General features: G+C 40.0%; 1 protein-coding gene across 2 annotated transcripts in view; it reads right to left on the reverse strand.

The window, feature by feature from the left end:
- Positions 1-26,152, reverse strand: part of WWC1 (WW and C2 domain containing 1) — an 81,511-nt gene that overhangs the window by 36,328 nt on the left and 19,031 nt on the right. For both annotated transcript variants that reach the window (XM_062587517.1, XM_062587518.1), the window contains exons 2-4: positions 9,166-9,275; positions 2,771-2,974; positions 522-598 (exon numbers count right to left, since the gene is read on the reverse strand). In XM_062587517.1, coding sequence (XP_062443501.1) covers positions 522-598; positions 2,771-2,974; positions 9,166-9,275 — 391 coding nt within the window. The remainder of the gene's footprint in view (positions 1-521; positions 599-2,770; positions 2,975-9,165; positions 9,276-26,152) is intronic.

Raw genomic sequence — 26,152 nt, forward strand, 5'->3', positions numbered from 1 at the left:
GCAGGATGATAATACATTTGTAAATCCACTGGCCCTACAGCTTGCTGTTTTATATTCCTCTGCAGAGGCCAGATCGACCTACTTTACTTTAGTCCTTTCTTCTTCCCAAACTGAGCTCTGCATGAGAGTGCACACCGCCACCGCTAACAATCTACAGTGAGCTCATGACAAAACAGCTGCCAGTCTCTGGAGAGAGCTCTTAGCTCTCCACTGCTGCAGTACACCAAAGAGTCAGAACACAGTTAAATACCCCACAGCGTATCCGTGGAGACAAATGTACTATCAGCTCCCAAGGAAGTGCAATGTCTATATGGAAAAAAAACCAACAAAAAAAACAAAACACAACCCCCCAAACTCTTAGGCAGCAACTATTGAGAATTCTGATAAATTATCTCCTAGATTAAGAATGGCAATATTAGCTCTTTCAACTGCTTTGGTATCTCCTTTTAATATTTGTCATGAGGCTTGGAAATATCTGAAGATTACTTGTGGGAAGTAGAGCTCCAGCTTATACTTCTTACCCTGGATTTTGTAGTGGCAATCTCTGCTTTGAGAATCTCCGGGTCATACTTAGAACTGGATGATGAGCCAGAGAGCACTGGAACAAATAAAACACTAAGGTTAGCAGCCTTACCTTCCTCCCCCTATTCTTCTAATGGTGTCACCATGAAACAAGGCCTCCCGCCACTCCTGCACACCCATTTCTTGACAGGGCTGATGCAGGCCTTTTTCCCCATTTCCAGAATCTCTTCCCACCTCCTTAAAGGCAGGGAAAGGCAAGTGCAGTCAAGTATTCTGCAAAAAGCATACACTAACATTAGAGCGTGTCCATATATCTAAGCCTTGATTTGCCTCCAGTTAAAATACTTGACTCTGTGGACTCCCAAATACATTCAATCCATTCAGATCAGCATGGCCTCCTGCATTCCTAAAGGCATTTACGGAACTGAAGGGGCAGACTTAGCATGAAGGCTTTCTTGTTGAGTAAACAATCCATTGAATGTTTAGAAACAAGAAAAAGCAAGGAATAAGAAATTGAAAAAATGCAACACAAGCCTTGTCATAGCCTTGAGGACATGACCAACCACCCAATATGTCACATTGGATTAGATCAATGTCCCATTAAGAGCACCATTCTTTCCTCAGCACTGGCTAAAATTCTTATGCTTCAGAAGGCAAAGAAGGTCACAATGTGCAATACTGTTAGAGGTAGCTGTAGGCAAGAAAGTTATTTTGATCCTTGCAGCCATCAGTTTATGCCCTATAAACACTGAAAAGCTTTTCTGGTTCTCTCTGGTTGTATTTTTAAGAGAGACAGCATCATGCCAATTTAATTCATGTTTACAATGTTCTTAACGTACTGCTTTAACATACTAAGAGTGTGCTTCTTGAGGAGACCAGAATGTTTGCTTCAGGGATGAATGGCTGGACAGTATTCAATAAAACTATCCTTCAATAACAGAAAACTATTTTTTTCTTCTTAAGCACCAGGCACATGATTAGCCTGTGGAGTTCACCAACACAAAATACAGTTCAGTACGAGTAAGAGATTGGTCCACTGACATGGCTACTGAGAACAGAAAGCTTACAATAGTAAGGATTAAGAAAAATCTTCTTGAAGACTTGTATGAAATGTATCATTCTCTGGTCATTTTTCTGGATGCTAACTAATACAGAGGAAACTGATCCTTCTGTAAACTTTTCTGCAGCAGCTTTTGAAGCAAGAAGTACTGGGGCTTCATGCCATGACACAGAATAGGGAACATAAAATAATTTTCTTAATACAGAGAGACACTCCACCAATGTTAGCTTGTATATGGCATAAAATATTGACTGTTTGCTTCCCAAGGCAGTCACTCAGCTACTTGGGATGCTGAAACCCAAAGAGGCCTGGGAACACTCAGAGATTAGCATTGGTTTCCTTAATAAGACATAAGAAATGGCAGTTAAGGCTAGCAACCACAATTTTATGGAAATCTCAAGAAATGACTTAACCATGGAATCTAGGATGGCACCAGCTGAAAACAGACTAGATGACCAGACTGAAGCAGAGCAGCGTGTAGAATGAGCGCAAGCTGAACACAAGAACCCAAGAACTTCAGGGAAAAGCAAAATGAAGAGAAGGAAAACATTAAAAGGGTAGCTGAACAGATTGTAAGATCAGCTTTATTGAACTGGAGGATCAAGTATCAAATTCAGCTGCTCATCAGAAAGACAGCTGTTAGCTACTAGGCAGTTTCTTAAGAGAAAAGATTTTTTTGCTCAAGCCTAACTCCTGTCTTCACAAAAGACTGGGGAGATGCTTAGGAGATATAGCCTGCGCTCAGATGCATACAGCAAGAAGAATGTCGAGAATCACTGCTGCTATAAACATCAAGCACCAAACCATTGCCAAGGACCCTGGGTTTTAGGAAAGCAGTCTTCACAAGACAGTTAAGATTGCCTTCTTGCCTTATTTTTATACTTTGGGCAGGGGCATCAAGAAAAATAACTCAGAACTTGGTTTTTTCACATCTGTTGGAGCCCAGGCCAAAAAACTGTGCACTCACTTCAGCATCTGAGCCAACCATAACAACATTTTGTATTAGCTACCCTTTACCAAACGTGTGCTAAACAGCGGCTTTTGAGACAACCTGAGCAAATACGGAGAGTACTTGACATGGCATAACATACCCCAGTGCCTTATCAGAGGACTATCTTCAAGCATTTTACTGTCCTAGTTGGATCACAAATGAGAAAGTCATTTGATAAGAGTTCATTAAATACTCACAACTGGTCTGAGAGCCCAGTTTGTGCTCCCAAACATCATGCAGCTGCCGATATTCTTGCTGGGCCAATTCAAGCCTCTGCTGTTTCACTTGATAGATCTCCTTCTGTGCAGCAATTGCTTCTTGAGCCAGGACAAGATAGTCTTTCAGCATGTGCTCCTGCTCCCGTCGCCATTGCACACGAGGATCCTCAATCTGTGTAGTTTCTTGAAGAGGAAGCAGAAGAGGAGACAAGATCAATCACAAGCAGGCTTGCATTGCAGCCTGAAGAGTACGCAGGTAAGCAGCACGCATACACACACACCCCAAAGAGGAGAAAGGAGAAAGAGGACATTTGCTTTCTGCTTTGGAAGTGACCACTGAGTCACCATGAATTCTAACCAACTCTGCCACACTGAGTCACTGCATAGAAAAAACACACCAAAATCACTGTACAATTCTCCAACTCTTCCGCTGAAGCCATCCCAGTCCTGTCTCTTAAAACATCCGCACAAGCATATGCATACATGCATAGGTCTTACAAATTTGACAGAGTGTTAGACTTATCTTTATTGTAACTGGTTTATAACATAACTAATAAAATAGCTTTACTACTTAACTGATAAAAATCTTTCAGAGAACATCACTGCCACATGACTGCATTATACTGTGTGTGACACTGAAAGCAATAACCAACTCGGCCTCTCTTCCCCCTCCTTCCCCCGACCACTGTCAAGTGGCTTTTAATTGCAAGAGGGGAGAAAACCTTCTCGTTCAGACTCCATAGGTAAATATAAATAAAGCAGAATTATTAGACCACAGAACAGACTAATGAAAGCACTTCAAAGTGCATTGCATAAACAGGACCTCACAGAAGGGGAGTAAACATTTTCCTCTCTGAAAGAAAGTACTGAACTATTAAATCATTGCAAAATACAGGAGGTAAAGTTTAAGAAAAAATATTTTGGAGGTAACAGGCAACATGGTCATGAGCTTAAATCACCTTCACCCCCATTATCCCAACACAGCCAATACACTGCTTGAGGTTCCTAATCAAGAAAAAGGCATAACATCACAGACATGCAGCTAGTCCTAATACTAATTACGTAAATTTAATGTTACTATTTTGTCTTAGTTTTGAAGTGTCCAAATATGCTTCCTTTCTCTTTCAAGGCTAATTCTTGTTTGGAACAGGTTCCAATATTCCATTGACTTTAACTGCTCTAAACCATCTAAACTAATCTGCGTGAGTAAGGTTGCCTAGTTACCACAAAATGAAAAATTAATTAAAAGGACATGCTTAGAACTATCAGTAGGAATCTAACTTCCATATTTTGAAGAGTCTCTTTAAATATGCAGTAAAAACTGTCATGTTGGAAGGCATGAACAAATCTTAAGCAAGTCAGGCACTAGACTAACACTGGAACACAACCGATTTAGAAAGTGAATGTTTTGACAATAATCCCAGGAAGAGAACTTGAAATAAAGAATTTTACCCAACAGACAGATATTCAATTTTCACAAGCTGCCCGTGATCATGCTGATGAGAAAACTAACAGAAGACTCCAATAACATGTTTTTCACAGCAGCTTAAGACATCCAGGAACACATGGCATTTCAAGTTAGGTAGCAAAGCCTGAACAATAGAGTAAAAGTAACGTAATTTAGCAAAACAACCACTACCTTTTAAGAGACTAACAGCTAGCAGACCAGTTGTGCAAACTTTTCAGCAAAAGTTTTATAGACCCTGTGAGTATAAGCAACATTTCAGCTGCTATAGATACTAAAACTAAGCCTAGACCCGAAAAAAGCAGCCTCAAAATAACTTAAGAAAAAACAGCTACTTAGTCTCACTTCAACAGGAGCAAAAAGTCAGAAAGAAACAGCATATCAACTCAGTCTGTCAACCCCTTTTATCAGGCTCCTATCCATTACTGTCCCCTAAATTCCATTTTTTGGAAAAAAACATCACCCAGTTGTCCCAGATGGGACAACTCCCTTCACACTATAGCTGAACAAGAATGGAAAATTGTGAACTACCTGGAGATGTCCCCTCCACCTCCAAGAAACCCCTCCGGTATACTCACAAGCTGCCAGAAGACTGTAAGAGTCCATTTTCTCATCATGAACATCAGCATTAGCAGAGCTGAGATACAGCTCAGACACCATCAAACCCATGCAAGTAAAAACCAAAAGACAAAAACTAAGAAGGTTAACACAAATATGAAGGCATTGATTTCACCAGTGGAAAATAACTAGTGATTCACTGGTGCTCTGTAGATACACAAGAAATCCAAGGAGAGGTTTGTCCTGCAAGCTCTGCCCCAATTAGAGCCATCTTGCCTCCCTTCCCCTGTTGTTCAATCCTTCATCTTTCAGACATCCTGTAGTTTAAGGCATTTATCTTCATTTTAGTGTTGCTTATTTGATATTACAGATATCATGCACAAAAATACAGCATTATTGTTGATATATCACAGCTCTTTGCATGACCACCACACAAAAAAAAAAAGAAACAAAAAAAACACACAGTGACAGATTAACTTCTTCACTCCTGAAGAAATACACCACTCTAATCCAGATTCAAACTTGATCCAAAGATGACATAAGCAACACTTGCTATATCTTTAACATCATGATACTGGGGAGAAGGGACAGTAAGACAATTTCTCCACTAAGGAAAGACAACACCACCAAGATTTAAGGCACTTTCACCATTTACGTTTTTTTTCTTTTCTTTCCTCCTTCCCTTCTCCCCCCCCCCCCCCCCCATCAGAGATTAGGACTAATTCTCATTAGGCCTGCCTCACTCTTGGAAACAGGGACAAGAACGAATGACAAAAAAGGTGTTTTTCAATCACGTTCTGTTGCACAGGTGGAGCCCCATAGGTGTGTTCAAGCCTGAGCATTGTGGCTGCCCGTTCTTCCCCATTCCCACGCCTGTTGGGGCAAGGCAGGTCGTAAATGGAAACAAACTTCCTCTGGGAAGGGGAAGGCAGGCAAGGGAACAGAAAGGAGAAAAAAAATATTTAGTTGGTCTGCCCCTTGACCAAGACTGCATACAGTTTTCCCATACTCTACACAAACTGATACAATCATAGCCCACTCTGCTCAGGCAGAGCAACTTTCATGCAACTCCATGATCAAGGGAAAATAGTGTCCCAAATGCAAACACACCACCTGACAAAGCAAATACTTAGCAGCCAAGTTAATGGACAGGATAGACTAGGTAACCTCGTACTGAAACTATCACATTTCCATTTTTTTTTGTTCATCTCCTTTTGGTAATCACAACACCAACCTTAACCCTTTAATTGCAGTGTTGAGCTTTGATTTTCAAACATGCAATCACAATCTATCAAAATGTTGGCCAAGGGCTCTCAGCTTGCCCAAACTACTGTGAAATGCAAAATACATTCCAAAGTCAAATGAAAAGACTACAGAAATACAGGCTATTGTATCATTTATTGTCTTGTGAGTTATAAATTTGATGTTGAGCTTGTCATAAATACAGCTGATTGTTTCAGGTTTGGAGAGCGTAGTCTTACCATTCTTGCCAGATCAGCATCTGGCAAGAAAATTATCACTTCTATGTGCAAACCAAATTCCAAAGAACTTTCACCAGAGTCTGAAACACACTCAAGGCTATGCATTAACATTGTATTAGGAATTTTCTGCATACTTAATTCAATTTAATTATATTTATTTTTCCTCAGAGAGAAGGTTAGAACTGTTCTTCACTTCCTTTTTTTAATGGCTGCTGGCCTTAGATTTCATTTAGGTCTGTCCTTGGGCTCATTTCTGATAATTAGACTCAAATACTTCAAGTCTGCAGCAAGAACCAACCTGTCTCCATTCCCTTCACACCCTCTGCTGACAGCTTCTTCCTGCGTAACAGATCTGGTATAGACCTTGGAGAGGAAAAATATTCCGGGCACTCTCTAGAGGCTCCTTCACACAAGCCTTCACACAAGCCAAGGATGAAGCTCTTGATTAGCTGAAGGTAAGTGGAGATGGTTTGCTCTATCACGACTTGGGCTAAATATGGCTTGGGAAATAGAGTCATGATTTTGTTTTTCTTTTTAATCAAAATCTTAGCTCAAGTATTGTGGCACTTGGCATCCTGAAGAAGCCAAACTTCTAAAAGAGCAACTGCTGTTTACCATGTGCCAGCAAGCTTTGAGACACTGTACGCTCTTGAAGCTTGTGGTTCTTCTGAATGGCAAGTAACAGGAATAATTGCCCCTAGGATCACACAGGCCTCGAGCCTGTAACCAGATCTGCACGTATTCTCACCGGCTTCACTGGGGTCAGCTCAGATGCACAGCTTGGATCTGTCTTTGCCTCAGTTACATCCTGAAGCTTTTGCTAGCTACCCCTCTCTGGAGGGCTCCAACAACTCATCCACAGAGGGCCTTGGGTCTGGTCTATTCCCCGTCCCAGCCACAAGATGCATTTCCCTGGCACCAAAGCTAGCCATCCATTTTTAGGGAAATCTTAGCAGACCAAGTTAATCCTCTGGTTTTGACTAGGAACAGCCACAGTGTAAAGGAACACTCAACTTCCTCCTTTGTGGATTGAAGAGGAAAACAAAAGACTCGAGACAAAACTATACCCATACCTCAAACTGAGCTCATAATGGAAAGCTCTAAGGGGACAATGAAAAATCTCCCTTTGAAAAGTCCTCTCTATCTTACTTGAACCAAGTTCTCCTGTGGTCAGAGGTGGAAATAATTTTCACTTCAGAAAGTGAAGGGGGGCAATACTAGTTCCCGCAGGAGCTGCTGAGGCTTTTGTGCCTACTGCAACAGTGAGATATCACTGCCTGCACTAGAGGAGGGAACAGAGCCAGGCTAAAATGAACCTAGCTCCAGAGATATTGTGCTTAGAAGAGACAGGCAACAAGCAAGCTTCTCCAAAATGACTATGCAGGTAAAACTGAAGTGGCAGAAGCCTGTTAATCCAGCACTGCTGCCTAAAACAGCAGAGCCCTAAAGAGCCACTAAACTGGAATACTTCTGCCACCAGGCTGCCCTCAGCCTTCAGCACTCTGGTAGAAGCATCCCAGATCCTAGCATCTTACACAGCAGTGTCTTCTTTTAAGATAACTTCTCTCTGCATTAATTACAAGAAGCTAATTCTGACAGGGCCTGAGCATGGCTCTGCTGTGAACTTCTGGACAGCAGTAGGAGCCATTCTCTAGAGAGAACTGAAGTCATTAATATTTCTTTTTGAATATCTTTTTTCTTCCACCTCACGATCAGAGTAGAAGTTAGAACAGTTGCCATCCACTTCCATATTCTAATTCAGTCCTATTCACTCAGGCATAAGTGATCTCAAAACCATTTGAGCTTGAAAAAAAAAAGAATGTTACAGACATACAGGTTAACTGACCTGAGAACAAGTGCAAACTATTTTTGAACAAACATTCAAAAAATCTTTTGAGGCTATTGTCCTACAATATTTGTCTTTTCATTAGTACACTGAAATATCACTTCATATCAGGAGGAAAGAAACCTACAAATAACAGCCTATTGCCGGTTGTGTTATATCATTGTTCTCTAGAGCATCTACACCGCACAGCAGTAGTTATGCTCAAGCAGACCTGCCTCTGCATAATATAAAGTTATACAGCCGGAAAACAGCTTTAATATTAAGTTATGTACAGTCTATTTTTTTATGGCTTCTCTTTCAGGGGATCTGTTCTAGCACAATACTATACACATTTCCTAACAACTTCTGTAATACATTGAGTTTGAATTTTCTCATATATAATTCAAATTGGCTTGTAATGCATAGAACCTCTGGTCTACCAAACAGTCTAATAAAGATAAGCAGCAGCTTAGTTTGAGGACATAGAATGAAAATGCCACACAAGCCCAACAAACTTAAGTCTTCTACTGCTCAGACACCATTCAAAACATACCAAGCCTGCTTGAGAGCTTCCTCTCTAGTAAAACGCAGAGTGAACTCTTGAAGCTCAAGGCACTCTACTAACAATATGTGCAGTCTCTCAGTTTGTCCCTGTCAAAAGATCAACACAAGACCTTTGCACTCTTTTTGATGATCTTGCCACAAGAACAAATTCCAGGCTGAGAACAAACTCCAAGTCACTGCTACCTAGTCAGATTCTTCAGCAGAAAGCCAGATCTTTGAGGTGTCCATGGCATCAGCTTGAACATGACTGCTGATTTGAAGGCAGCAAAAAGAAAAAAAAAATCTCAATTCCTGTTTTATAGAGGGAAGAAACTCCTATGATAGAGAAGAATCTGCACAAAATTTGATTCCACAAACTGCAAATGTCATCATCATCTACTCTGAAGCACATTGCTTAGCCATTTGGTGGTTTTGCATTCAGTTCATTTTTAACATGGGCACAAAATAATCACTCTATAAAATACAATTGTGTGTCACTTACTGGTGTTGTGGTCTATGTAATACACTCCAACCTGAGGGTCATAAGCTTCTTCCCATCCTAATGGCAATTCATCACTAATGCAGTCTGCAAAGGTCAGTGGTTTAGTATACCTGAAACACAAAATGATAGTTAGGATGAATAAACACACTCAAACATGTCACATCCAAATAACTGACTAGAAAACAAGTATCACAAGAGACTCAGTATAAAAACAACGAAGGCCAGAAGTTTAAAGTTTTTATTCTTATTTAGTAATAGACCACAAACTGTTCCCTTTCTTCGTGTAAAATTACAACAAGATGAATTCTTTCTGACAGAATTCCCAAGCCTTGCCTGGCTCAGCCAGTACTCGCTCAACAAAAGAACATTAAGAACTTTGCCAGAAACAATTGTAGTCTCTCAGCTGAAAGAACAAGAGTGTTTGCAGGCAAGTCCTGTATCAAAAATATGTAGAGCAAGAAGGAGCAAGATGAGAAATGCAATTTGCATAGCATGAATAATTAAGACTGCACAATCAATAGTAAATGCTGAGGACTATGGGACCACTTGTCATGCAACTCCAGTCATTTGCATTGCAATATGTTCTGTTTCATTAATGACAATCTACATTACTTTCTCAGTACCGCAAAAATGTGTAACCAACTCAGTCCAAAAGGAGAAGTATTTCAACAATACTGCTCTAAGTATTTTTTTTCTATTGCAGACCATATCTGAGCAATATTTTAAAAGCTTCTGCGACTAGAAAGCTTAGAGTATGCACACCTTGAGTACACCTCAGATTTTAGTTACTGAAACCATGCTCCTTCCTTCCCTTCTGCTGTCAAAAATAACCAGATTCAGTTCACATTAACAAACACAGCAATCAAATGCATTACTGTTGGGAGGCACAATTAAGGCTATAGAGATGTTAGTGCACTCCACTGCCAAAAGCAGAAGATCCCACAGGCCCATGCATCCAGACAACCCCAAAGCACTTGCATGGCATATCTGGATGGAGGCCCATGACCTGGGCTTACCAGAAGAGCCCCTTGGGCTAAAAGCACAGAGCATGTAAGAAAGCATTGCAGCATCTGTCCGGCACTTACACTGCACATACTAGGAGCAGCCACGGAGCTGTACCAAAGTCCTCTAGGTACAAGTGGCATGCTGAAGGAGCATAACAAGAGGGTTAAGACAGCAGATTTCCAATCCACATTAAGAGAATAAATTTCAGCTCCAAAGAAATTCAGCAAGGCTGGCAGCTAGATAGAAAGTTTTACTAAGTTTTGAGCACACCGTCTGTCTGTCTGGAGTCATTGAACAAATTGAAAGACCCACATAACATCTTACAATTTAGCAGTGTAAAAGAGCATTTTAGGAAAAGGTTCCAACCATAAGAGGTAAAAATCAATACATAAAATGATCAATGTAATTCCTAAAGAATGATTTGGAAATTCAAGACACAGTAAGACTGATGTGAGAACGCTCCTATAAGAGTTACAGAAGCCCAATAAAAAGCCTCTACTCTTATTTGCTCTTGCATTTCACTTTAAAACTATTGCCTTTGCTACCTGAAGCAGTGCTTGAATTGCTGTTGTCTCAAAATGTTAAAACTAAATTTAAGTTCTATACTGCAAAAATAACTTCAGAACTTCGAAGCATGACTGCCAAAAAAGGTTCTTTTAATATCAGCAAAGTTTTACTGAAGGGTTTATTACTTTTATTTTTGCTCTTCTTAATCTAGATTGTGCCTCTTCAGCATGTTTCTGCAGAAAGTACACCTTTCCAGAAATAAAACACAGTCTCAACACTTCAGGTTGGTATCTTACCCTACGGTTTTGTCTGTGAGTCACATTATCCAGTTTCCCAGCCCAACAGTACCCAGACATACTCTTAAATACGTTGCTCAGTGAGTTGATCAAGTTAAAGATGCACAAAGATAAAAACATAAAGCACAGTCAGATAAAAGCATCTCATGAGGTAACACAGATGAAAGAACTCTGCTACAAACATGTTGGTGATTTTCACATCAGCACCAGGATGACTGCTTTCACCTCATCTGTTTTTACTGAATTCTAGCAGTCCAGGTGTTAGTGTCACAGGTATGGAAAAAGAAGGGAACAACACTGAGCTGCGGAAGAGGTGCTTCCAAGCCCTAACGGAGCACAGACATGCCTGGGACAGCAAGGTGCAAGAAAGGGGAGTGCAACTTGCCCTGCAGCAGCTGCCCATAGCCCCACGCAGGGGGAGCCCAGCCAGGGAGCTCAGCTCTCCAGGGCTAAGCGCAGCAATGGGACAGCCACACACACACACACACCACTCTTCAGGGCTAGCCCCCAGTGTGAAGACAGCACAAAAGCCCAACGCTCACGGCAGCACAGCACCACAGAGCAAGAGCAAACGCTGGTCATCTAGTGAAAAATCTGTCAGTACATCTAAAGATATCCATCAGACTATCAAAGTATTTGAACACTGCTCGCTGCTCTGTCCCCCACCTCCAGTGGAGGTAGGTAGAGACCTTCCCAAGGTGCCCTTCAGGGGGTGCAACCCATCAGCCTCAAGCCCCCCACAGCTGCCCCACGGGACCAGCATGCCAGGGCTGATAGGATAGGGCACCTTGCTCTTCTCCCTGCACCTCGTGTCACGGGGCTCCCACACCTTTCCAGGGCAAGATGACTCTGGAAGGCCCGTAAGTCCCATTTTAAAGTACCAAGGTATCAGCTCTGCTGGTCTCCTCAATCAAGCTGTAACAAGTGAGCGAGCTGGCCTTCCTCCCCCCCAGCCCGCAGCAGCTCGCACGCACGCCTGCCACCAACTCCGACTGCACAAGCAGGCTCCCTGGGCATGCCAGGAGAGACTTGCCAAGATGTTAAAGACAACACAACTCCCCTTTTTAACAGCAGCAATCCAAGGCAGCATTTCTAAATAGCAACGATTCCTTCCGAGGGAACCTGCTCCTTCAGCTCTATTAAGAGCACACAAATTTAGAAAAAAATCCGAGTCTTCTGGACAGTCATTGATTTGTTAAAACACCCTCATCTCCGCCACACTACTTATTTTCATGTAAATTTTAAGAATTAAGCTGATTTTTAAAAGCCCTAAGAGCTGCTCTTTAACTTCACACATATCTGGGAAACTAGCAGGATGATACTTCATGGTAATTTCTGGGAACATCTGTGTTGTAGTAATTATTTGATTTCCCTGATGAGCCTGATTTAGTTTGTTGTTCCATGTCCCAACATTTTCTCTAAGAATCAGTGCAAAAATGTTTTATACTTCTCACCCATGACAAAGCCTAAACTTAATGCTTTTCAGATGTTGTTTGGACCAAGGAAAAGAAGGAAAAAATAAAGATTAAGTGATTTATAAAATATATTTAAAATCAACAAGGGTGCCATGTGCCATCCAGGCCATACAAAATCCAAGTGGTCTTCTCCAGTGTATTACTTGATTAGTAACAGTCATAAAATATTGCTGTGAATTGATTTTATGATTATTTTACTACTTCCATATTTCAGGGAACATTGTCAATAGAAGTGTAATTTCATCCCGCTTTTACACCGTCTCTACCCTTCTGCACCAACTTTCATTCAGCCAGACAGACTGATTAAACTAAGAAACCAGGTATTCCTCATCTCCAGGCTACAGTGCTCAAAACAATTTTGGCAAGTGATCCAAGCATATATCCCTCAGTATGGGGCAGTCCTTAAATCAATACTTACAAAGTATATTAAGGTTCACTGAGGAACCGTAGCAGCTTAGTTTGCACCACACACCGAGCAGTTTCCTGCAGCAATATAAAGCACTAAAATATATATATTTTTGAAACAGCGTTGAGCTATGACGTCAGTATCAGAATTTGGGATGACTTTCATACTTTCATTAATGAATAGCATCATAAAGCCTACCTGACTGGTCACAAGTAACACCAAACTATAAAAATATCTACTCGTTTTTCATCCAGACTTTAGCTTTTGCTAGAGGTAGTTGAGTTTCTTCTAGACATGCCAAGGGAAGAGACTCAACAGGATGCAAGGTCCATGCAACTAAAGATGCTCTTTTATATATAAAAAAAATAATATACATACATATATATTTATATATATATACATACATATATATATTTACATATATATATATATATATATATATATATATATATATAAAATGCAGTGCATGAACTACATCCATTCGATTCTTCCAGCTGGAGTTTTGAGGAAAAAGGAGAAGGATGCAAGGCAGGCTCAGTCTGCTCTTGCAATGATAGAAGCCATCTAGTCCTTCTGGGAGACATACAGGCAATTACTAGAGCTTAAACACAGGCAATAACTTCAATAGCCTTAAAAATCATATCTTCAGAACACCTACCCCCAAGAACAGATCAGTGCTGTCCTCCCTGGCTGAATGAATGTTTGCAACCATCCCACTTCTACAGAGTATTCCTTAACAGAGAAAAGTGTCATTCAGCCAGAAGTAATTAGTTTTTGATTTAATAAAATATTCTATTTAGTTATGGACAACATATGTACATTTAGCTATTTCCCCAAATTACTTATTCTTATAAACTCCTTTCCCTTGCTGCTGTGGGAACAAACGGCATAATTCAAAGAGGCAATGTTACAAAGACAGATACAAGACATGCAAGCTCTCATACAGCCAGATTAAAAAATAAATCCAAAAAAGGAAAAAATGTTTTTATTCCCCTCTTAAGATAATGATTTTAGGCATTATTTTTTATGAAGACTGAGAAAGCCCAATTTTCCAAAAGAAGTTCGAAATTAAGCATCCTCACAATGTGGCAAAATGGATTAAACAAGTAAAAGGAAGTTCCTTCCTCATAGCAATTAATGATTCAATTATCGGTGCATTATTTCTACACAAAACCAGACAGTTTCTGCACTCAAAAATTTAATACCAAGATATATCTGCAGAATTATTTATTGTAAAACATCTCATCTGCAGTTTACAAAGTTTCGTGCAGCCTTGGACAACTCATCAACTCATAGTCAAATCATGACATTATATAAATAACTCCTCATTGCAGCCAGACTCAAAGTAGTAACTGTCTAGAAGAATCACTTTTCACCCACTGTTGTATACTCCAAGGAAAGGAATCTACAAAGTGATTTATGCATACCTTGCACAACTTGGTTAGGGAAACCTCCAGAAATATTCATCCAGTTTTCAAAAGCAAGCAACATATTTGAAAGTTCAGAAAATCCTAATTTACATGACTTCTGATTTCCACAGTCAAAAGAATGAACTATGTGGAGGAAAGAAAAATAAGCCAGAAGTTTAAGTCCATATGTGGAATTCCTTGAAGACTATCCATAAGGTCTCCTCTTAACTCCTCTAAAAAAGTATATGTAAAAACATTGCTGAAAACGCTGCATAAAAGACAGATAGGCACCAGGCTGATATTAAAAGGAGAAAAAGTACTTGTTGGAACTGAGAAAATGCAATGGCATATAACAACTGTCTGCATTAAAGAGTCTTTGTGCTGGGTTGAAAGCTACCTTTTCCATTTCCTTTTGCTTTTTTAGATAAAGCCCTCTGTGAGAAAGGTATTGAGCATCCTCATCTTTATCTAGTGTCTTTGGATCAGAGTCTTAGAAATACTTTCAAAGAAAGCTAATGTCATTCAGTAGTTTTACACCTCACAGCATTATCACAGTTTACAAAACTTGTGCAATGCAGATATATATATATACACAAACACAAGTATGTTTTATATAAAAATCTCATTACTCAAACCTTCAGTATGCTGAACTACCAGTCCTGTGCTCATTGTAAATAAGGCTTTTCAGTTAATGGAAACTGTGCTTGAAAAATGCTGCAATTACAGATGGCCTATCCAAACAGAAAAAAAGTCAAAGACAATACTTATTCATCATACCTAACCAGAACAATCTTTTTTTTGCATATCCAGCCACCAAAAAGAAGTTTCACTTTTAAGACTTCTTGATGTCAAAAAATAATTACCAAGTGAGTTAAGTCTTCATTTTCTCAGATTAATTGAATAAGCATAATATGGAAGAACAGGAATGTTAAGTTGCCATCTACGGTTATATGAAGAAATTAATATTCCAAAGCTTCAAATCCTGCCAGCTATTTCTTGAGTGCACCACTGAAGGTCAGCCTCATGAGACTGAACAAAACATAGGGCATGATCAGAATGAGCAAGAGTATGAAGCGACTGTCTTTCATAAGAACCTGAGAATCAGTGGCACTGACATTTCCTTTCACAGCCACATACATGTTTAGGTCTTCCAAGATAAAGCAATTAAGTTTTAAACAAGGAAAAGAAAAATATGGCTTTGGGTCAAACTGCAGCACAAAGTGTCTTAAGAAAATTGTCACTGAAGATACCTAAAGAGAGGAAGATGACAAATACCCTAGGTGTAACATTTTCTCAACATCAAGAAGTTGGAACCATTATTCCAAAATGAAATCCCAGGCATAGTCCCATACTCATAATTAAAAGACAAGCAATACGTGCAACTTATTCTCTGCTATAAGCAATCGAGTGTAAGTCAGTCAACACACTATCAACCTTGAAATTTAGACACGATTATTCTGCTTTTTCTTCCAAAAAACAGTACTATACATAAAATGGTCCATCTTTAATCAAGAAAATACAGCATAGCCTAACTACATCTATTACCAGACATTATTCCAGCTTCCTAAAAATATTCCAGAACATGCAAATGCCAAGAACTGCCAAAAATCTCTCCAGACTGCGCTGCTCCACTTCAGACCTGACTACACACACCCTTTCCACCCAAAGTCTAAGCAGGGCTATGAAAGTCTCTTCCCTAGAATCATTTTTACTTTCCAGAAAGGTTAAGTGACATTGGAGAGCCTGGTAGGAGATGCTTTGAAACACCAAGTGGCAAGGAAAGTGGAAGAGTAGCACTTGTACAAGGCTAACACACCAGCTCCTGAGCTCACCTGTGACTCCTCTACTCTGCCTTGAGGGCTACAGTCTTCAAGCTACCATAGCTCAGTTTTATACAACTGCAGCCAGCAGGTCAAGTTGCAGTTAGTCACGCCTGGGACAGAGAAACTGCTTGAAAAGCATATACAACGTCAGTTTGTAATTCAGGAGCCAAATAAAGCTAAGGATGAGACAGTATTTTAAGACTGTCACCTTTACTATTCCTACTTAGACTTTGGACTCCAAAGCAGTTATGGATCAGCCTTATCCATTCTCATCCAACCCACACTACACTCTAAGGTACCTGCTCAGAGACAGAAGCTTGTCAATGATCACCAGGTTTCCAACTTAATAATCACTGCCAGGATCCCACAGAGTACAAAACCCCTCAGCTAGGGAAGGCACTTGTAAATCATAGCCTAACTTTGGCCTTCTGGTTCACCAAAAACAATCCACATGTTCATCTTGTGTATTGGCCCATCTGTATCTTGTGTTCATCTTACCTGTGGTTGCCTTATCCCTTACTCAGAGGCAAAGGTATTCATTAACTAAGTTTCAATCACGGTCACTCTGGAACACAGTACACATCAACTTAGTTTTATAACTTTCCATCGTCTTTTGTTTTGGTTATTTGTTATAACCAATAGAATCTCTAATGCTGTTATTTTTTCCTTGAGTTTCATCCAGTGAATTCAAATTGAGTGTAATTCCAATTAAGTGTAATTGTTTAATAAGAACTGGAAACTAGTATCAGACTTTAGGACAAGGGGAGACTCCTAATCTCAAAAGATTTTTTTCTAGTTTAACGCTCAACACACAGCAAGTCAAGTAAGGGCAGTTTCCGAAATTAATCTCCCTAACCACTTAAATGCCCTGAAACATCTTCCACCTTTGTGAAGGATTTGGCCCTGACAGCCATGCAGTATTTGTACATCAAATGCTTTTCCATTCCTTCTCCCACAGCAGGAAGTTAGGTCCTAGCCTTAGCTTAGTAAGTTATGTCATTTTTAATATGAGAGGGGAGTTTATTTTTTTGTGATTATTTTACATCAATTACCTGCAGCTTTCTTTATAGATAAAACTGGAAGCCAACGTTATCATGAACAAAGGTCATTAAATTGAAACTTCTTCTCCAAAGATTCAGAAAGCCTTTCTGTATCTTTAACTCCACTGTTATCAATCAAAAAACCTCATTAGATAGGAAACTGAAGGCAAATAATCTTGTATAACAAGTTTTTGATTGACAGAAGGTTTGTGAAACATGGCTGTAACATCACAAAGGTTCCTGACTGAAGCAGTAAATGGGTGAACCGTGTCATTTACAAATTTGAAGTTAATTCTACAGTGACAAAGCAATCAATTCTGGACTTCTTAAAGAAACTAACATGCAATATTATTTCTGCAATTACTGGATTTTATTCCCAGTTGCTGGCCTACAGCAATTCACCCAAAACCGCAGGCAATTCTTCAATTAGGCTTATGGCTCTGTCTGTGTGTGTGCATGCATGCATGTGTGGGTATATGTATACACATTTTTTTTTTTAATGCAAACAGCATGCTTAGGTCACAAAGAAGTTAAGAATTTATAAGTCAACAATGGATCATCAGGTTTCTACACTGTACTTTAAGCCACCTAATTCCTATGGTTGCAAGGCTTCTCGAACCTTGAAAGAACAGTAAAGCTGTTCTCACCATCAGAGCCTTATTTTAATCTGTTCAGCACAGACCACAGGACCTTACACAAACTCCATCATGACTGTCTGTGCGGGTAAAACTACAGACTAGGGGATTTCCTATGGTTTACTGATAGCAACAGCTCACTGCATAATGAACAACAGTAAAACCTGACTCACACAGGTACTCAAGGTAGCTCTTGCAGCTACAGGATTAGCCACCAGAACTTAACAGCTTTAACAACTGTTCACTACTCTTCCTTTCTTCCTACACTCAGTGAGAGTATGAGGCATACAGATTTCATGGGCAAGTCAAACAAGATAACATTTGGCAAGTTCTGGCAAGTATTTCCACTCATACCATTCTTCTTACTAACAGAATAGTTTTTGAACCCAGCATCTTAAAGGAGAAGTTTGGAGTGAAATTTTATTTCTAATGGCTTCTACTTCAATTTTTAAGTTTTCACATACATTTCTTTGTGTCTCACTCCACTAAAACTTATTGCTTCTGCTGTGATGGGATGTGCTGCATAGATGAGAACAGAGAATTGCCTGAGATAGCAATTTTAGACTTTGGCATAAAAAAAACTATCACTTTTTTCAGAAGATAGTTCTCTAGGACTGTAGCAATCTGCTCTTTACAAAAGCTTTTATGAAGTAGACTCCTACACATTTATTACTCAATCTTTGAGGACTGAACCAGTCCTCAAAAACACTGAAGCTGTTTGTCTCTATAGTAACTTAACTTCTCCTCAGAACTTCTTCTTAGCATAGATAAATTACCTTTGGAGGCTGGAGGAGTGGCAGCCAAGAGCCCCTTGCTTACATACCATCAACAAAACTTTCCCCACCCAGATGCTATGCTCCCACGTGCTGCCAAAGGCTTCCTGGAGTCTCACTCCAGCTGCAGTCTTGGGAGAAGACGGCAAGCAACAGCTCCTCGCTGACAACCAGTTTCCACAGAAGTGACATGCCAGGCAGGGCTGGGGCCTTACGCCATCCTCAATCATACCAAATTCAGCAATCGCAATGGAGTTTAAAGAGGGAGACCCTCCCCACTCCAAGGGGAATTCTGAGCTCTAGATCATTTAATCAAAATATCCCTTCTAAGGGAAAAGGTATCCTTCTCACAAGGTTTTAAAGTACTCAGGTCATTTTTGGTAGCCATCTTGGGGAAATGGAGTATCACTGAACCTTAAGAGAATGAATGATAGCCAAGTCACAAGTCCAGCAATGCATTTTATCCTTCTAAAGATTTTAGAATTGGTGTCAGGAGACAAAATGCTATATAGATGAGATCCCTAACCACCCCCGCCCCGACAACTTACACAGCTTTTAGTGACAGCCTATAGGGAAGCAGGGCCAACATAACAATTACTAATGTAAATTCACCTAGAGTAGGAGTAATTCAAAAGCATCACAAGCAGATACAAACTATGAATAGGAAAGCGCATCCCAGCTAACGGACACCTTTAAGAAGCAACCATGAAATTTAAGAGCTCCTTAACTATACCCCAAGGAATTTGACAACACATTTTGAAGATTTAGAAGCCAGATATCACTTTAAGATCCACACATAGGAACAGCCACCCTAAAATTCTAGTTGACCAAAAGAGATGTCACTTCAGTGGCTGTCAATGTGTAAGGCATTGCAGTCCGGTCCTGTTCTTGCTGGGATGAAGGGTAGACTGGAAAAGAATTAACCCCTTACTGTAAGAATGGTGTTAAGCCTGACAAAACCAGCTTATTTTAAAGTTGTTGCTCTACACAAAATAAATGTGCTTAAATTACAATCCGTAAATCAGTAGAGATTTATGGGTTTTAACTGTAAAGAAACACTAAAAAACAAAAGAGCAACCCAAGCAACCTAAACTGCAGAGCCATTTTCTCTGTGGAACTGGTTTTCTCTGGTGCTCTGGTGACTGAACATCACCTCAGCCTCCCAGAGAGATTTCTTCCATCTTGCATCTCCTTCCAGCAGCCCCAGAGCTTCCATGCACTGGGCCACCTCCAGATAAGACGAGCACTGGAGCTCATCTGCTCAACTATTTTCATTTTAAACAGTTTTACCAGCTCCCAAGAACTCTCAGCCATGGGATTGGAGTTCTCTACTGCTCTCTGGCAAAGACATGAGAATAACTCAAGGCAACTCATAAAGATGATCTTTAATTGTATGTAATTGTCATTTTAGAGCCTTCTGCCTTTAACACTTCTCTTGCACAAATAGGTAATTCTCAAATTTCTTTTTGCACAGAAATCACTGTCACAGGCTGCCCAAGTAGATGCTACACAAAGCAATCAGGTGATACCCCGAATGTCTGAAACCAAGCAACAGCCTGTACTTCAAGCATTCCAAACCTTGATATAGAAGAATTCAACTGGCTAAACCTAAGCACTTTTCCTTTGTTACAAACTTTTGGAAAAAAATATAGAACTTTACTATTTTTTACACCTTTGTAAGGGAAAAAGATACACCGAAGCAAACACATTCCTATTACTTAAACTCACACAGATTCACAGAAACACTGAGTCACATAGCACACAATTTAACACCTCACCAGCTGCAATGATGGTGTCTAGTACCCATCATTAACATTTAAGAGCTGCTTGCTTTTTCTATCTATTTTTAAAGACTTCTCTGTTTACAAGCTCTGCTTTGTACAAAGTGACAGTATTTGCCCATGTGTTTCTTTTCAGGACAGATCAGTTTGCCTTTGGAAGCAAAGAACTAAGCTATTTGTAAGGAAAAGACTATCAAAAACCACTTACAGATATTAGATCATTCACTGAGGTTAAACTCACTCTGCTAGCAGGGGAGAGGCAAGAGGTCAGTCATACCTTCTTAATCACTCAATGCAAAATTCCTGAGATAGTTCAAGGTTAAAAAGTCAGGAAATGGGAGTTAAGGCTTCTTACAACATTAACTTGCCTGCCAGTCATTACACCCTGCATGCTTTCCAGAATATATTAAGTAGAAATGAAATACAAATAAGGTACAACTTGATGTGAAAAGTGCAACAATACCAAAATAAAAGCATTCAGCAGCTGGAATTTATCTACATAAATTTCAACTTTATAGGCTGGAGGTTGTTTAAGTTTGTTTTCAGTCTTCTAGGATTAGAAACAGTTTGTCACCTGTCTAGCCTGAATAAATCAACTAAGATCAAGTCAGATCTCTCTCCTTACTCAGAACAGTAAGACTGCTTTGGAGTAAGGGGACTCTTCACAATAAGGGATGAATTGTCTACCAAACACGCAGCCTGAGTAGTTCAACTAGTTTCTTGACATATTTGGGAGATTAGAAACTGGAAAGTTTCTCTCTGTTCTTGTAGGCTGCACTTCTACTTCTTTGAAAGGCTGTCTATAGAGTGTAGGTGGCAGCAGTTTGCATTGGCAAGATGCCTCAAGATAAAGAGGTCTGCAGGACAGACTTTCCTCCATAATACAGTGGCACAGCTTCTACAGCAAGGATCCAGTAGCTCCTGGAAGAAAGAAAATACTCTGAAATTTTGGCAACAAGAAACATGTTGAATAACCGTTCCACATCAATGTCCAGGAACATACTCATTACCATATAGATGGTAAAGACAAAACGCACTCAGAATTCAATCAGTGGCAGCAGAGTGCGCACTGGGCTGACCATTCGGAGGCCTCTAAAGAGGAACTACTTGTGGTTCATGCTGCAATCTGACTTCAGTAAGCACTGCAAGTTTTCACTTAGCACAGGATCTACAGCAGTTAGACAATATCCCAACTCTTTGAAAAGCAGTGGACGCTGCCATATTTTAGCAGCATGTTCCATTTCTAGCTTGGAAAAGAAAAAACAGCCTGACAATAAACACATGATGTTAGAAGGGAAAGACTGAGAAAATAGACAGCTCCAGGATGACATCACTGAACTCATTTAAACTCCATAATCTATCCAACATAAAACCAAGAGTTATTAGTCTGGAAATGTACTTGGAAGGGGGCAAGGGAAGCACAGGAGGCTTGTTTTTACATGCACATAGTTTGTATGCTGCTCCCTGATTTACCTCCTACTAACACCGGGCTAATTGCTGACTGAGGTCTCTGCACAGTAGTTTCAGGAGGACTGCCTGCTTGGCATATTTTCACATTATAAACTCCACTTTTATTACTGAGTTACATAGCTATTTATGTTCCTGACTCCAACAGCAATGTTATCAGGCTCTTTGCTCTAACAGAAGCATCACTTGCAAGATATACCTTAGGCAAGTAGCAGAGCATCACCAGTCTTTCATGTTCTTTGCCCTAAAACAGTCCTGTTGCAGCTGCCTTGCTTTTACTCAGTGCCTAGAACAGTTCTGAAAACATTACTTCACTGCTTTGATGTGAGAGCAATTTGCCTGTCAAGGCTCAAATCTTATCCAGATAGGATCGAATTCAGCTGCATAAAGATGGCTTAAATTCTTCCTTAAAGAATTAGAGGAGGACATGGCCCCTTTAATATCTATGCAAACTCAGCACTACTAAGTAAGAACAGGACTATTTTTGGCTGCCTGCCAGTAAGCATCAGCAAACCAGGTCAAGATGATCCTGGAGCAGTGGAGAACATAGAACAATAATCCATCTAGGTGTAAAGCAACTGTCCCTTAAAGAGACAAAGCAGTACTTAAGCACAGGAATTGCTCTGCAAATTATGATTCATGCCACACCCTTCAAGACGAGTAAACTACAACTATTACCAACAGACCTATAGAAACAATTCCTAAGAGTATGACCGCACGGTTTCCTCTACATTTTAAGCTAAAAGTTAGCTTTAAAAACTCACCATTAACACAAATGTTCACGTACACACATAGAGGAGACACTCATTTAACCATATCAGGAAAAATCTCCCCTGTGAAAAAAAATCCTTTAAACATCAAGGTCTTGAACAGAGTACTGCCCATCTTAAACACACGTGCACTTTCAGGCACTCGAGTACCACCCCCCGGCCTTAGCTTCCAAAATTTCTCACACTCTAAGCCCAAGCAGTAGCTGTAATTACAGCTTCCCAGTCTGTCAGCTTCAGGCCCCAACAACAGGCTGAGCTAACAGGATCACAAACAGTAACACTGAGATCCTAGAACCACAGATTCTATACAGATTCCACAGAACCTGTGTTCCACAGTGCTTTTAAACTGCTTTCACACAGAGAAAGTTTATTTTAATCAAGATATGCCTAAATACACATCTGTTGAGATCCAAGTGGAAGGGAAGACACTAGTTAGAGTTAGAATTACCTAAAAAACCACCACCCCAACCCTGCTATAGCAGTCCTCCGGCTTTGCTGCTCAGAACTGAAAAGAACATTTCTAAATGAAGGTATAGCAATTCACTTCTGCTCAGAAAAGTAGTAAACTTAGGTTACATAGCGCTTAGCTCATTGCTATGCAACAACTGTTAAAGTACATTATATGGAGCTGGAATTCACAATATCAGCATTATTTCTCTACTGTTACTGTTGATGCAATGCCATCCTGACTCCTAAAAAGTCAGTCTGTATTAAAATAAGTATAGAAACATCAAAGCAAGCCAGAAGCAAGGGCAGATGATGTCTAAAACTATGATGGGAGATTTAAACTTCAGGAGACAAAAATTAAAAGATGGAAGCATAAAATAAAAATATTAAGCTCACAGTAGCTTTATCATCTTTTCATCCCAAGGAGTAAAGCCTTGATTTGCCATGTAGTTAAGTTACCAAAAATTGATTCTGAAGTACATTTATAAGCAGAACTGTAAAAAGCACACGCAGACACACACAAAAAAAAACTTTTCAGTATTTCCCGCATTCAATGGGAGTAAATGTGAATCAGCAACTATTGACATTTGCTACCTCATTCGAGGACAAAATGAGATTTGCATCACCAAGTGAGTTTCACTGATTTACTCTGATAATCATCATTTAGTTTTAATTTATTTTGAATGATCCTTCATAATGCACTTGCAATATATTTTGCCAACAGATGAAAATTAGTGCTAACATAGAGGTTATATGCCACTTGCTCTTTACATTCCTCTTCCCACTTAACCCAAAGCAGCTCAAGAAGCCTGCTGAAAACCTGTAGGTCCAGCACTGAAGACAAAAGAAAACAGTCCAGCCAAAGGAATGGCACAGGCCAGAGACCCAAGGACTGCAGTGCAGATCAAATTGGGAGAAGGATTATGGTTTTGGTACTGCCCCTATTCAAGATTCTGGAGCAGCACAACTGAGAGGAAAGCCCTCCTCAGGCTCAGGACATTTGACAAGAGGCAAACCACCACACATCCTGCAGCTTGCCAGATTGGTATTGTTAGGGGGTATTACCTGAGGCTGGGTATGAACATGAGCTCATCGATTTAATCAGTATCAGTTCTTCAAAGACAATAAATAGAAAGGCTCAGCAGCCCTGTACAAGCAACAGACGAGAGTCTGATCGTGAATTGTAACTGGCTGCCAGAAAAATAACACGGCATCTTTAACTATATGTATGTGTTAAACTGGCATCTTTTCATATGGGGTAACTGACACAGCTCTTCTGCTCTGCAGTCCCTATGGAACAGCCAGCCATACATTTCGGCTTGGGGCAGTTAACCAAGTTCATCTCATGCAGTGTATCATCACAAAAACATTTTTCAAAGTGCCTTGTCTGCAATTGGACTTTAGAGAGGTACCAGATATCAGAAACATTTCAGTTACTCTTCTGTTCAAAACATAGAGCATTTCTTCCGGGTAAGCAAACACTGAGCACAGACAGTATTTCTTCATTGCTGCTCACCTTTCATATTACAAGTATTTGTCAACTGAAATTATATCCATATAGTCACACAAGTATTTTATTGCCTCCACCACCACAGCAAAAGATGCAAGCTATGAGAACGAAAGAGGATATTGCCAGGAACCCCAGTGTACACTTTGGAGTTTAGAAATTGTACAACTGTGCCCAAAATGTTAGTAGCATCTATCAGCAACTTTTTTGTTCACACTACATTTGTCTCACTGCATCGAAAGTTTTTGTGGGATCACAGACAACTTGGTTCTTACCATTTCCATTTCTTTTTATCTGCCACAATTGGCTTTCTTCACAGGAAGGCACTACCCACTGAATGTCATTGCCTCCACATTTCCCACATTTAATTTTTTGTGAGAAAGTATTTCTATGCAAGTGATTGTTTCCTATCATAATTATCAAGTTCCTGCACAATAACTAATGAGTTTTACTTTAGAAGCTAAGCTTTACAAATCTTAACTTCACCTTCAAAATTTCAAAATCTTGCTACCAGAATCTAGCTACCAATTCACCTTTGTTTACGGTGTCTCGAGAGAAGAACGCTTTTCCAGAGCTGAGGAACTTCCCTCTAAACAAAATTGTTGTCCTCTTCCTTCCAAAACACTCCATAGCTGCTGACGGACATACACCTTAGACTAGTTGTTTCTTTTTCTTGCTGACAGCTTTGGTATTGCTACTTCCACCCCCACTTCTTCCTCATACCTGTATCAGCTCCTGAAAGCAAGATCATGTCAACTATTCTGAATCTCTTTGAAGCAATAAGACCTACTTTTCTAAAATATTTCTCATAAGACAGCAATTCCAGGCAAAAATATCAAATGTCTTAATTATTTTCTTTGCTTGGAAGTCTGCTGAAGCTTCTCCCAAACAGCTCCATGTTATCATCAAATTCATCTCACCCTGCAGTCAGTCTCTCATTCTTCAAGTCAACTCAGCTAGCAATGCCTCTGACCTTTAAGGAAGAACTAGCAGCATTCTACATGTTAAAACCAAAGGCCAGATTTACAGCACTCCCTCTCAGGGAAGAACAGAAGATTGCAAGTTTTATAAAACAATTAAGTTAAAACAGCTGTCTCTAAAGACTGCATCTCTTCTGCGGTCATGACAATAACCTTATTGGCATCAGAGCCATATAGAAAGGCACTTCAGTTCAGCTATACTCGTCATTCCCTGTTGAAAGTCACAGAGCTAATGAGAACAGACAAGCCTTCCTACATTAATATTAAGTGACTTTGAAATCTAGGTCCTTGTAAGGGCACAAGCAGCCTTCTATAAGGTCAGGCTTGGGGAGCTGAACTCAGAGACAAGCCTGTCAGTCCTGCAGACAGTTCACACCCAACCAACCCATGTCACAGAGTGCTGGAAAGATACAGGTGGATCATGTTTAATGATCTTCTCTCCTCAGTTTTCATTGTAACAGGACACCTGGTGGTTATTGTTTTATTACTAGTGGTTTCAGGGATTGTAATAGCCTGCCAAAAAATATGCTTTAAGTCTCTAAAGGTTCTGTATTTCATTCTAGCTCTTGGCTTGAAATTTGGCAGATGTGCCAGCTTAAGTAACTCCACACTAATTACATAGCATTAAGAAATTAGAGAAGTAACTCACAGTGGAATAAACTTTGT

Source organism: Rhea pennata, chromosome 14 (genome assembly GCF_028389875.1).
Source record: "Rhea pennata isolate bPtePen1 chromosome 14, bPtePen1.pri, whole genome shotgun sequence".
NCBI classification, from domain to species: Eukaryota; Metazoa; Chordata; class Aves; order Rheiformes; family Rheidae; genus Rhea; species Rhea pennata.